We start from the raw sequence: 12,137 nt of genomic DNA, 5'->3' as shown, positions 1-12,137 counted from the left end.
AGATGTTTTCTCCAAATTATTAGCAGTATCACAGCAAAGAGAGAGCCACAAGCTATCTGAAGACTGAACATCTGCTTTCAAGTGATAAATGGGTGTAAAACAGAAGGCCAGAAACATGTGCCATCTAGCTAGGTGTTTGGCAGCCATGGTCCTTTAGAACTACACTGGACTATGCTTCATTCCCATTAATTATAACACCTGAATATGGTGGCCAGTAGGGGGGGCACATAAGACCCTAAACCCCCAGACACAACTACAAGATACACAAGTTTTGGGTTAAAAAATCATGCACCTATTTCTATTTAACAAAAATGCCTTTCCAGGTTTCTTCACAAGCAAAACTCTCCCGATCCTTCTTCAGTCCTCCTCAGGCATATGTTGTTCTCCTCTAGGTGAAGTGGAGCAGTCTCTCGATGCACCCAGCAAGCACTGCTGGGTCAGCTGGGACATCTTTAAATTAAAAAAAGTACAGCAGGTCCCTGTGGCACTTTCCCAAGGAACCCAGCAGGGTAGGAGTCCCAGAAAAGGGATGCTGCAACTTGGTATATTGGTCATTCTCGCTCTGCCCTTCCATTATGTCATCCCATTCTCCATCCATTATGAGGGCCTCCCAGCTAGCTGATCTTCCATCAAAGCCCAGGATTCTTGCCTTCAACCACAATGTAATTACCATCTTGAGATTTGTTGGCAGATTGCCTCCCAATTTAGAAGACAGTTCATTAAAAATGTATTGGGGGGTGAAGTGATAATCATGTGAGTCATCCACCAGTCACCTTACACTATTCTTTCTGTCACATGCATTTTATTGCTATGTCTTCCTCTACACTTTACTGGTTAGTTTCTATAATTTATGACTTTACTCCCAGTTATATTGTAAACAACATTAAACATGAACACCCTTAAAATCAATTTACTTTTTATTTATTTCTTCATTCTCCAAACCCTTTCCAGTGTCACATCTACATTCTATCCAAATATCAACAGTCGTGACTCACTTGCACCATGCCCACCAATCTGCTGGTGTGAGAGTAAGCTGAAGGACACGAGGAGAACACGCATGAGCGACTCACAGACTGTGCCCACAATCAGACTGCAGCTAAGTGCCCGGATCTGTGAGGCAGCAGTGTTAAGCACTACATAAATGAGCCGTTAGAATTCAGTTTGTTTAAGGGGTGCTTAGCTGACGCCATGTGTACAGTGCTGTTGAAGTATAAAATATAGGAATACTGATAAACTTGCACCAAAACCCACTATTTACACAAAAGATATGCTAATGAGAAGAAATGGCCACGAAACCTGTAAATATAGGATGGTACGTTGAAAAGATAATGTTGTTATGCATTCATTCATAGGCATAATGAAGAGTTAATCAGATGTTCGGGTTTTGGGGTCAAAGCTCTTCACACTCCCTTACAGACCAATTAGAGAAGAGAAGAGCACACGTATACTCCAGCCACAGCAGAGTGCCATCCTGCTCTCAGTTACTGATTAAAGCCCTTGTTTACCTATCTTTTTTATTTTAATATAAATGTCATAAATCATACTTCTCTCATTTTGATCTCTAAACACAGGTGCCTCTGGGAGTGGAGTCTGCACAATTTTCAACAAGCGCACGGCCGGAGTAACCGAAGTCGAGCTCCTTCAGTTGGTAGTGGATGGCATTAAATTGCTGATAGACATGGACAAGAGCCTTGGACTGGGAGAAGCCATTGATTGCCTCTATCCAACTCAAAAGTAAAAACAAAGACATCTGCAGCTTAGGAGAGGAAGATGACAGAATGATAGCAACTGAATGGCAGAAACAGATGATACAAATTTTCAGGTGATGTACCTCTCATATAAGGAAGATATAAGCTCTGAAGTACTTTAATGAGGTCTTTTCTCTTTGGTGTACAAAAGTGACAAATAAAACGACAGGTAAGACTTGTAACAACTTTAATAAACTGTGCAATCTTTTCTGAAGTGGCTCTTTGACTCCTCCTCAGAAGACATTACATTCTTTCTGAATTCAACACACACTCTAATGCAGTGCCTCGCATTGTATATGAACGTGATACCATGCTATCTGCTCTCTTTGCCTTGCATACTCAAATATTGTAATGACTAGCGACTGAGAGCCCGATCAAATCGGGTTACAAATTCCATGTTTGTGAAATCCATACTTTCTCTGCAAAGAATTCTTTGTTTTTTGTTATCATGGCACTGATTTGTGCTTAAAATCGACCTTTTCGGCCGATGTAATGAAGAGTTTCCTGTTTAAACGGGGCTGCGAGACGTGAACTCAGCTCTTCGGCGCACCTCATTTGATTTTTTCTGGCAAACAGATTTTCAAAACAAACTGTATTTTACGACTCTATTCAGAGTTGGAGCAATAATTATGTTGGTGTGGTCATTTTAGATTTCAGATCGGCTAAAATTTAAACAATGACCGTTGTTAATACCCAGCCGTCATTACTCAGTTTGCCAATAGCTGTCAGAAGGATGGATGTCAAAACCGAACTGCCCAAAGATAGATTTCCAAGTACCAAGCAAATGGCGATACGTTCTAAATTACTTACGGTTCCGGAGCTGTCAAAGGGTTTAAGTCAGTTGACGATGTTAGTCCTGGAAAGTACGCCCCACCAAACCAACGTTCCAAAAACCAACCGAACTTACTGTTATCTGCTCGAACCAACACCGACTTACTATACTTGGCCGTCCAGCAGCGTCACTGAAGCATTCGAACATTCTTAGCCAATCCTGCAATACTGCGACCGCGTTTGCCACGTTACGTTCTAACTACAGAGGCAGAGTCCCATTGCATGGTTCTGACTTGTATTGAGTCGAGGTATTGATGCGAACACCATACATACGGATAGTATCAAATTATATATAAGGATTTACTTGACAATGTTATTTAATTGTACCTTTTATGGCATACTAGCTCTATTAGTATTAGGCTTTTAACAAATGCAGAGATCCTGGCACCTGGCCTGACCTCACAACCTTTTTTTATACTGGAATATACTGGTGTGAAGCTTCTCAGGAACCACTTTAACAAGATATATCACTGTAGTGGAGACTAAAAATGTTTAAAAATATGTGGCAATATATAGCACATTGGTTGAGAATCTTTATTATTTATTGCTTTTTAACAAATGATATCTCATTTTAAAAAAGGGAAGCTGAGTAAGCTAGTTCTGATGTTTGGGGCACATTTAAGACTCACCTGGTCAAACAGATAACCAGATCCTGTAAAAGGTGATTTCTGCATGATGAAATCAAAATACATGTAGGGATAAGCAGGTCTGTATACAGATGGAAGATGAAAGGCAAGGCAATCTGTAAAATCTAATCTAAAGTGAAAAGCTAAATTACTGGGAAACAACCCCACTGGTCAAAGAGGTAGGTCAGGGTTAGCACAAGTACAAATTGAGGCTGATCTAAAGGTCATGCTGTGTCAACTATTCCATCCATACAGACACCATATTGTCTGTGCTGTTCTATCTATATAGAGGTCATATTGTCTCTGCCATTCCATCCATACCAATGCCATACTGGATTAAGAGACCTAACTGGACTGGGGACCACTAAAACAAAAGTCACCTGCCTGGTCTATGCATAGTGGATGTTTACATGCAAAATTAACTGTATTATTTTGCAAACAGTGTGGGTAAAGATTCTGATAAAGCAGCAAGTCCCAAAATATAATACAATTAACTAAGCCCTCTTAGTCCTGAGCAGGACCGCAGGGGCCTGCAGCCTAGAGCCTATTCCAGCAACCATTGGGCACAAGGCAGCAATAATTCCCTGGAGTCATGTCTATGCAGTGTGACACAGGACAACTAATTTGGTTGGAGAGGTAGTATGAAAAAGACTAAAGACGTTTGGCCTATAGACAATATTGGGTTAGCTATAAATTGTGCACTTTTTAAAAAGCCTGCCATTATGCTCTACAACATTTTTAATAAAACTGTAGCATAATTAACTCTTTTAACAGGTTTCACAAACATGAAATAAACACCAACAGATCCTAATGGGAGCACTGTATGTTGAACTGAACAAAAACAAGTCTTCTCTCATGTCTATATTGTCACATCAGCTGCCAATATTCATGCTTTATGTATGCCAACATTGTGAATTATTTCCCCGTTTTTCACTCTTAGTGCAGGTTACAACAGATTCAAAAAGCTACTGCCATGCAGCTGACAAAGCAATGAACAGATCATCCTCAAAAGGCTTACGGTAGGATGCTATATCATCTTCAGAACTCTGCTGCCTTACTGGTTTGTTTGTTCCTACACTCCGGCCTTGTACCAACTTGTGAGATGTTCTTGATAGTCCTCTGCATTTGTTTACTTAGCTTTGAGGTTTTTTTTTCCCTCTGAAATGCTTACTGTTCTTCTGGTAAGGCTTCAACACTATTCATTTTCCTTTTTCTTAAAATTAAATCTTCTATATCCGCTCCATCTGACTCTACTCCTTTATACTAATAGTTCATTTTTACTTTTCTATGCTCTTAATACTGTAACCATTTAATTGTACTTTTACTAAATGATCTTTTTTAATTTGTTCTGTTACTTTTCCTATGTAAAGAATCTCACAATGGCACGCTTTATAAAATGTGTTACAAAAATAAAAACTGATAGAAATGTTTAAAGAAATAACTTGAATATAAACCAAGGGAAAATTATTTAATGGACATATGCTGTTGCAATTATATTTACACTTCAAGTACAACTCGACAACTTGACAGTTATGTCTCTTTTTCAGATTGTCCTTGTCAAGGTAAAAATTTGTAAATCTAAGGTATGGTCCACTTTTTGGAAACGTTCAACTGGTTTAGATGATCTCCCACATGCCTATGCCCGGGAAAGCTCTTTATCTGTGAAGCTTTCAGTGTAGCCCATCTCTGAAGGCGATACTCCGCTGCATGGCCTTTCTCCTGCTCCTTTGTCATATAGGCTCGACTCAGCCAGTACTCATTTTCGGCTTCCACCTCCAGCTTTTCAATTAGGTTGCGTTTCATCTGCCACGTAATCTGCCGAGGTCTTCTGTACTTTCCAATCCACTGTTTACCTGGAATCCCCTTTCTGAACAAAGCCAGTGTCAGGAACATTCTTGGTTTGTTGCTTTAAAATAAGTGAAGAACAACAGATTAAGTTACTTTACAGATTAACTGTATGTATAAAATGTATAATTAAAGCTAACCCAATTCTGAAATTCACTCCTAAGTCCAACCTCTGTCATGGCTTTCAAAGTTCAAACTGGAGTTTCATAATGGTCCCAGACATCTGGGGAACTTCATTTTTAATAAAATTAATTTGAGACTACACACTCTCCTATCACAGGCAAAAAAGCAGGCATTATGAAATAAAAATCAGCCTTCAAGTCAACTAGGGAAATGGTGCATCATAAAAACACTTAAAATATGTCAGTAGAGCAAAGTTACGAAGCAAACACTGAAAGAGCCGACATAGCAAACATGAATCTCAGTCACGCCAAGTACTTTAACACTGCGCATTTCCATCAAATGACAACATTCCCAGAGCATCATTTTTAAAAACAAAGAATGCTCAAGTTTTCAAAATGTGAATTTGGTTCATGATTTATCTTCCTATATTTTGTATCTACTGTAAATTGCCTAATTTTAGATGTGGAAGACCTCATCAAACCAAACCATAATTTATCACATACAAATTATACTTACAGTAAATTCTTTAAGGAAACTTTATCAATTTCACTTAACACTAAGGATGTGCTGATCAATTGGCCGAAATTCACTACAAAAGACTCGATTGGTGATCAGTACATTGGCCAATCACAAAACACGATCTTTTTAGTCATGCTTTTCTAAGCTTGACGGTAATTTAAATGCAGTGATCTCTTATGCAAGTTATTACAGGTAGTTGAGCCAACACTCCTATTTTTTATTTATTTATTTTTAACAGCGAACTTCTTGTATTGTAAACGAAGAGCAGCAAGTCAAGGCTTGTTTTACAAGACAGCAAGAGGAGAACGGAATATTAGCATTTACGTTAAAGATAGTGGAGCAATAAACTGAGAAAAAAAGGAATCGGAGAAACCGTCCTGTGCAACCAGGCAAACATCAAGGAAAGCTACTTTAATGAATTCTGACCTTTTTCTTTTGTCCTTGAATTGCAACAGATACAATTTGCTGCGTTTGGACAGCGATATTGTGTTATGTACAGCAGCTTACAATTTTTATTTTAAAAATAAAAGGTAAGAATTTGAAAATTACTGCTTAATTACAATAGGCTTGTTAGCTTAATGGTAAACTATGTCTTATAAATTTGTTAAGCATGTTAGCCTTGTGTCTTCTTAATAAACATCTTATGAACATTTGATACATTTGCAACTTTTTTTAATGTTTAATATTTATTTGTGTATGTCATACAGTGTAAGATTAGTAAGAAACAAGTACTGCACTACTGAAGTGGTAGGCCATACACCAAGAATTAGGAATGTCTAGTTAGTACACTGAAGAAAAAAAACCTGCATAAACACAGTAAATGAATGTTTTAACAGCGCAAAAAACCATGTAGTGCAATTAATGATTAAAAACTAATAAAAGCTTTAATTGCTGTATATTAAGCAGTGTTTAATTGCTAATATTAATGAAGTGATTGTGCAAGAATCTATAGATTTTGTTAGAGAAATGGTGAAAAACACTTTTTAAATTAAGTTTTGTTTCAGATTGGTAAATTACAGAAGAAATTAAACAATATGGCAGCTTCTAATTATGAGAAGCATTTTATTTTCTTTTATGCCATTAGTATTATGGGTAAATAGTTTTGTACATATTTTATTAAAGTTTATATTTTAAGGAAATGTTATTTCATTATTTCTTATGGCTACTAAAAAATAAGCCTATAGAATTTAATTTTGTTAATACAAAAATGAATAGTTAACATCTGTGGTCTACAGTTAACTTTGGTATTTTTAGAATTAATACTAATATAAGACATAAAGCTTCTATGCATCTGTATATGCTGGAGCTTAGTGTAAAAAGCTTTTATTAAAAGAATATAATTGGGGAATAGGCCAATCCAGTAACATGAAATTGGCAATTGGTATCTACCTTAAGAAAAAACTCATCGGAGCCATCGCCACTAAACACATTACTTCCACCTCAATGAAAGGAAGTGTCTGTGCATCTGTCTTGTTTGTCTGTATGGTTTCTATATCTCAGCCATTCAAAAAGATGGCACATCACAAACATTTTTAGTAATAAAATGCATTGCATTTGTCATTCCGATAGATGGTGCATCACATACGTGAACACTGCTTTTACAAATCTCATACAAATGGTGTGGAACTGAAGATATAAGCATTGCATGGTGCACTGCAAACTTTAACGCTGAGGTCGTAGACAGGTAGCACAGCTAGTCAGGTAATAAGATAGATAGATACTTTATTAATACTCTTTCAAGGTCAGTAACACCTAATGATGTTAAAAACTGAAAGCAAATTGCAGCAGGCCTGAAAATTATGGAAGTTTTCATTGCATAGTTTAATGTAATTTTGTCTTCTTAATTTACAGTATTCATTTGTGTGCAGAAGGTTTCCAGGAGAAAGCCAGCTCTCTCATAAATACTATGGGACGCATGTGGTGCCCACTGCCCAAAACCTGCTGAGCCACGTGCCCCGTCCTGGCCTAGCCCAGCCTAGAAGCACCTTGTTTTACTGCTCCTGGGCTTTGATCTTAACATGGATCAGCATGCGGAGGGTAAAGCATGTACCTAGTACAACGCCAGCACTTTAGGCAGGTATCACTCCATCATTTATTCTACCCAGAGTCACTCAATGTTGAATTTATTAATCCCAAGGGGAAATTCACATAAAGGATCTATCTATCAACATGACAATATAATGTAGCCTGATGTCCTACTGTACCTTTGCCAAAGAAATTCATAGATAATTTCTATAGTGCTGTAGTTTCTTTAACATGAGAGGATAGACATCACTTGGAAACAATGAGCAGTCTTCGTAAGGTGCAAAATTTTATTGCCGCATTCAAAAAAAATTAAGCTTTTTTGTATAAAACATCCACTTTATCAATTGGAGTTAGATATTCAAAAAAATGTAAGAACAGCTGCATTCAGAATCAGTGACGCAGTGGGTAGAGCTGCTGCCTCGCAGTTAAGAGACCTGAGTTCGCTTCCCGGGTCCTCCCTGCGTGGAGTTTGCATGTTCTCCCTCCCACAGTCCAAAAAGACATACAGGTTAGGTGCATTGGCAACTCTAAATTGTGCTTGGTGTGTATGTGTGCAAACCCTGTGGTGGGCTGGCGCTTTGCCCAGGGTTTGTTTCCTACCTTGTGCCCTGTGTTGGCTGGGATTGGCTCCAGCAGACCCCCGTGACCCTGTACTTAGGATATAGCGGATTGGATAATGGATGGATGGATGGATGGATGCATGCATTCAGAATTTGTATTACTTGTTATACATATCTCTGGGAGAGCTGCCCCTTTAAATTCCAAGTTCAAGATCATCCCCACATTCTCACCATTATTACATTCATCCTCAACTGTAAACACTTTCCAAAAGAAAATAAACTAGGAGGACCGGGAAAGTGACATCACAGTCATGTATCATTACAGGCTACAGCAAAGCACTTCAAGTCCTGAAGGCACCATCCATTTTCATTTTGTAACACTAAAGTCTGGCCTTCCCCAAAACCAAGCACTCATCCATTTTTAATACAGTAACTCACTACATCTGGTAGAGAGTTCTTTTAGGCAGGGTCTATGCTAGCAGCACCATTGAACAGGAACAATCTGGGACCACTGAGAAGTTGCATTCACATCTTTTGTCCTTGGAAGAAAAGCAGAATATATGGGGAAAACCAGAACACAAACTCCAAACAAAACCTGACAGCTAATTGCATTAGCACAGCTGAAACCTGTTCAATAATGCAAGTACACTGTCTTTAATGGTTGCAAGTTACTAATGTATCTAAAGTTCAGTTCTAGGTTCTACAATGGCAAAAATCAAACAGCTTTCTCAAAAAAAAAAGAATGAAGGTTAGTCCGTGTGACTGATTGCCAAGAAATTGAAGATTTCATACAAAAGTGTCTACCACTGTCTTGAGAGAAGCAGGGAAAATGATCCATCCAGAGCAGAAAAGAAGAGGAAGGCACAGATACCCAACTACATAAGAGGATAAAGACATCAAAGAGTGTAGAGTGAGAAACAACACGTCTTACAGATCCTCAGTTGACTTCCCTCTTAAATACACTCTAAATCACAGTGTCATCTACAACAGAGAATGTCTGGGTTCTTTTTCCCCATTTTAAACTTTACTTTTTCCTTGCTCGTTTCAGATATACCATTTTCTTTGAAACTTTGCCACTTCTGCCAGCATCCTGGAACCATTTTTCTTTGATGCAGATGACACTGGTACTTGGCGTTTATTTAAGAAAGTAGTCAACTGAGGACCTGCAAGGCATTTGTTTCTCAAACTACACACTCCAATGTCCTTACTCTCATATGCCCATCTGCACCTTCCTCTTCTTTTTCTATCCTGGTTAGATTCAGTTTGTCCTCTTGGCTCGAGCCAGTAATAGACACATTTGTATGAAATATTCCATTTTTTGGCAGTCTGACACAAGGAATAAACTTAATTCTATAGAAAAAACAACAGACTAACGTGTCTTGAGAAAGCGGTTTCATTTTGGCCATTTCTGAACCAATAACTGAACTTGCCAACACCCTGCAACCCAAGAAAGACAATGTAGTTACATTATTGAATAGAATCAAAGTTTTTCAGATAACCAATTTGCATTTAAAATGACTGATTAAAGATAAGGTGAGGGAGGAGGACACTGAAGGAATGGCTGCTGAAAATGGGGCTTTTCAGTCAAACGTGATTAAGAAGTTAGAAATCAGTTATTTCAAGCAATAATAGCCATTAGCAACACTAGTAAATATAGTGGGGCTTCAAGGCAACAACTTTTGTTTTTGTGTATAGTTTTTTTATGTCATACATGGGCATGAAATATAGGCGTAAATTTATTTTTAATGCCCCACAAATCTGATTTCTATTTCTTTGAGACATGTACCTAATTGCTAAAACAAACACACACACACGTTATATCTATCAACATTTGAAAGATCTGATGGGATTTAATTTGGAAATATAGTGGTCGCAGTTTGCTCTAAAGCGTGAAATAAATAGTTTTACACAATTATGAGCAAACCATGAACTGGCAAATATCCAACTGTGGCCCAACGATTTTGTATGTTAAAGACATCTAATACTAAATAATTTCTGAAAATGTCATCTCGTATAAAGAGTTCAAACGTTACTGTACCACCCCCATTTTTAAAGTCCCCATAATTCTGAAACTAGTGAACATACAAGCTTCAAATTTTGCACACTAGTTATTTGGTAAAAATGACAGTAATTTCATCAAGTACGAAGCAAATCGGAGATGGTCCAGTCGATACCCCTGTTGATTTCACGTGAATTGACATATAATGTAAAATACAAATCCAATTCAGAGGTTTGGGTCAGGGTAGTTGTCCCTGAGCTGTTGCACATCCCGTCTGCACAAGTCAGGAATAAAGATTATGGAGTTCTAGCCCATCTCATCGACTCACTTTACATAAATACACCTACATTGGGCCGGTTTATAATCGTCCATGACCTCTACCAGCTCGTCTTTAGGGCAGCAGGAGACTCGGAAGAGACATCACGTTAACACCGGGACAGCCTGCAAAGTTTAACTGGTCCAACGCTGAAAACAACAAAGAGGCCAAGCTACTACTGTGCCACCAGGACATTCGTTAGAGTACATTGTATATTTCAACTATTAACAAAAAGTTCTCTGAAACTCGGGGTTTAAAGATCGGCCCCTGCCGTATTAATACTGCCGACCCATTAAGATCGAATTCAAAAATTCAGAGCCTTTGTGGCATAAACGTTCTGTCGTAAACAGCACCGAAATCTACAAGGTCCATACGTCCCATATTTTAAGATTTCACAAGAGCGTGCACGTATTAAAGCCACATAACCAAAACATTAACATGTCTTCTAATCAGTATACTGCTGCTGGATTATGTGAATTTCCCCTTGGGATTAATAAAGTATCAATCTATCTATCTAATTCTAACCGTGCGCGTTATGACGAAAGGACATCGTGACACTGAAGTACTTACAATCTACTATTAAACTATACCTCTGCTATCTACAAACAGGCACCGTACACCTATCATTTATTTAAAGTAATTCCAGAATCTCCCAAGTATTTCAAAATAAAGAATAGAAGCTGTATGACTTTGTCATGAAGCACTCTAAACGTACCTTACAAGGATGTAATGCCTGACCTCCGAATTCTCATTCCGGGCCCAAAAAAAAGAAAACGCAGTACGGAAAGCGCTTGGGGTCAAAACGTGCGAGAGAGCGGAAGGCGGGAGGCCGGTCAGTCAGTCCCGCGCGTTCTCGACGTTTCATCGAATGAAGGCTCTCCTGCAGCAGAATTGTAATTAAAAGAATGACGGGTACAAAAAAGAAAGAAAAAAAAAACTACTGTAACAGATTTAACTAGAGAGGCGGCCTTTGACCCTGTCAGTCCAGGGTTAACAGCTCCATTCCGTGCACGTGATATACAACGCCTTGCATCAACTGCGGGACCCTCACATCCTGATATCATTATACTCCTATGTGAAGCCTCCTGTTACCTGTAAGTCCACCTCTGCTGTTCTGTATTACAAATATATTTGTGCAAACTGTAGGCAGCACAGGGTGCAAAGTAGCACACCAGCAATCGTGGACAGAATAAAAGTCCGAGGGCACCCGCGCCCACTCACACTGGAGACAGTTTAGAGTCGCTAGTTAACCGAAAACCAATTAATCAATGAAAGGCTTTCTGACTTAACAGACGTACATGCTTTCACAAATAACAGTCTGTGTGGTGTATCGTAAATTAAATGTATCCCTCCACATTCATGGTGCTGCCGACTACTTACATCCGCGCTCGGTTGTGCTGAGACAAACTCGAGACGTCGGCCAATTCAAAGTGGGAAGCAAGGTTATTATAGTTTTGCCTTTTTATATTCGTTTTTATTTCTATAGTTTTTCTGACCTTACTTGGAAATTCAGTTTAGTTTTAGTTTTCCTTCATTGTGTATTTT

At 38.5% G+C, this 12,137-nt stretch overlaps 2 protein-coding genes across 2 annotated transcripts in view; one reads left to right on the top strand and one right to left on the bottom strand.

Moving 5' to 3' along the window:
• Positions 1-1,956, top strand: part of zgc:172076 — a 52,542-nt gene extending 50,586 nt beyond the window's left edge. Inside the window, exon 9 of the mRNA XM_039738518.1 lies at positions 1,572-1,956. Coding sequence (XP_039594452.1) covers positions 1,572-1,738 — 167 coding nt within the window. The 3' untranslated portion in view covers positions 1,739-1,956. The remainder of the gene's footprint in view (positions 1-1,571) is intronic.
• A 2,696-nt stretch (positions 1,957-4,652) lies between these two features.
• On the bottom strand, positions 4,653-11,412 carry mrpl57 (mitochondrial ribosomal protein L57). Its single transcript, XM_039738559.1, has 2 exons — positions 11,308-11,412; positions 4,653-5,111 (listed from the first exon to the last, which is right to left on the bottom strand). Exon 2 carries the CDS (start codon positions 5,096-5,098, stop codon positions 4,784-4,786), a length of 315 nt encoding a protein of 104 aa, XP_039594493.1. The 5' UTR covers positions 5,099-5,111; positions 11,308-11,412; the 3' UTR covers positions 4,653-4,783.
• Positions 11,413-12,137: the final 725 nt, after the last annotated feature.

The sequence above is a fragment of the Polypterus senegalus genome, chromosome 16, assembly GCF_016835505.1.
Source record: "Polypterus senegalus isolate Bchr_013 chromosome 16, ASM1683550v1, whole genome shotgun sequence".
In the NCBI taxonomy this organism is placed as follows: domain Eukaryota; kingdom Metazoa; phylum Chordata; class Cladistia; order Polypteriformes; family Polypteridae; genus Polypterus; species Polypterus senegalus.
Note: the sequence above shows the minus strand (reverse complement) of the source record. Positions and strands in the feature narration are given on the sequence as shown.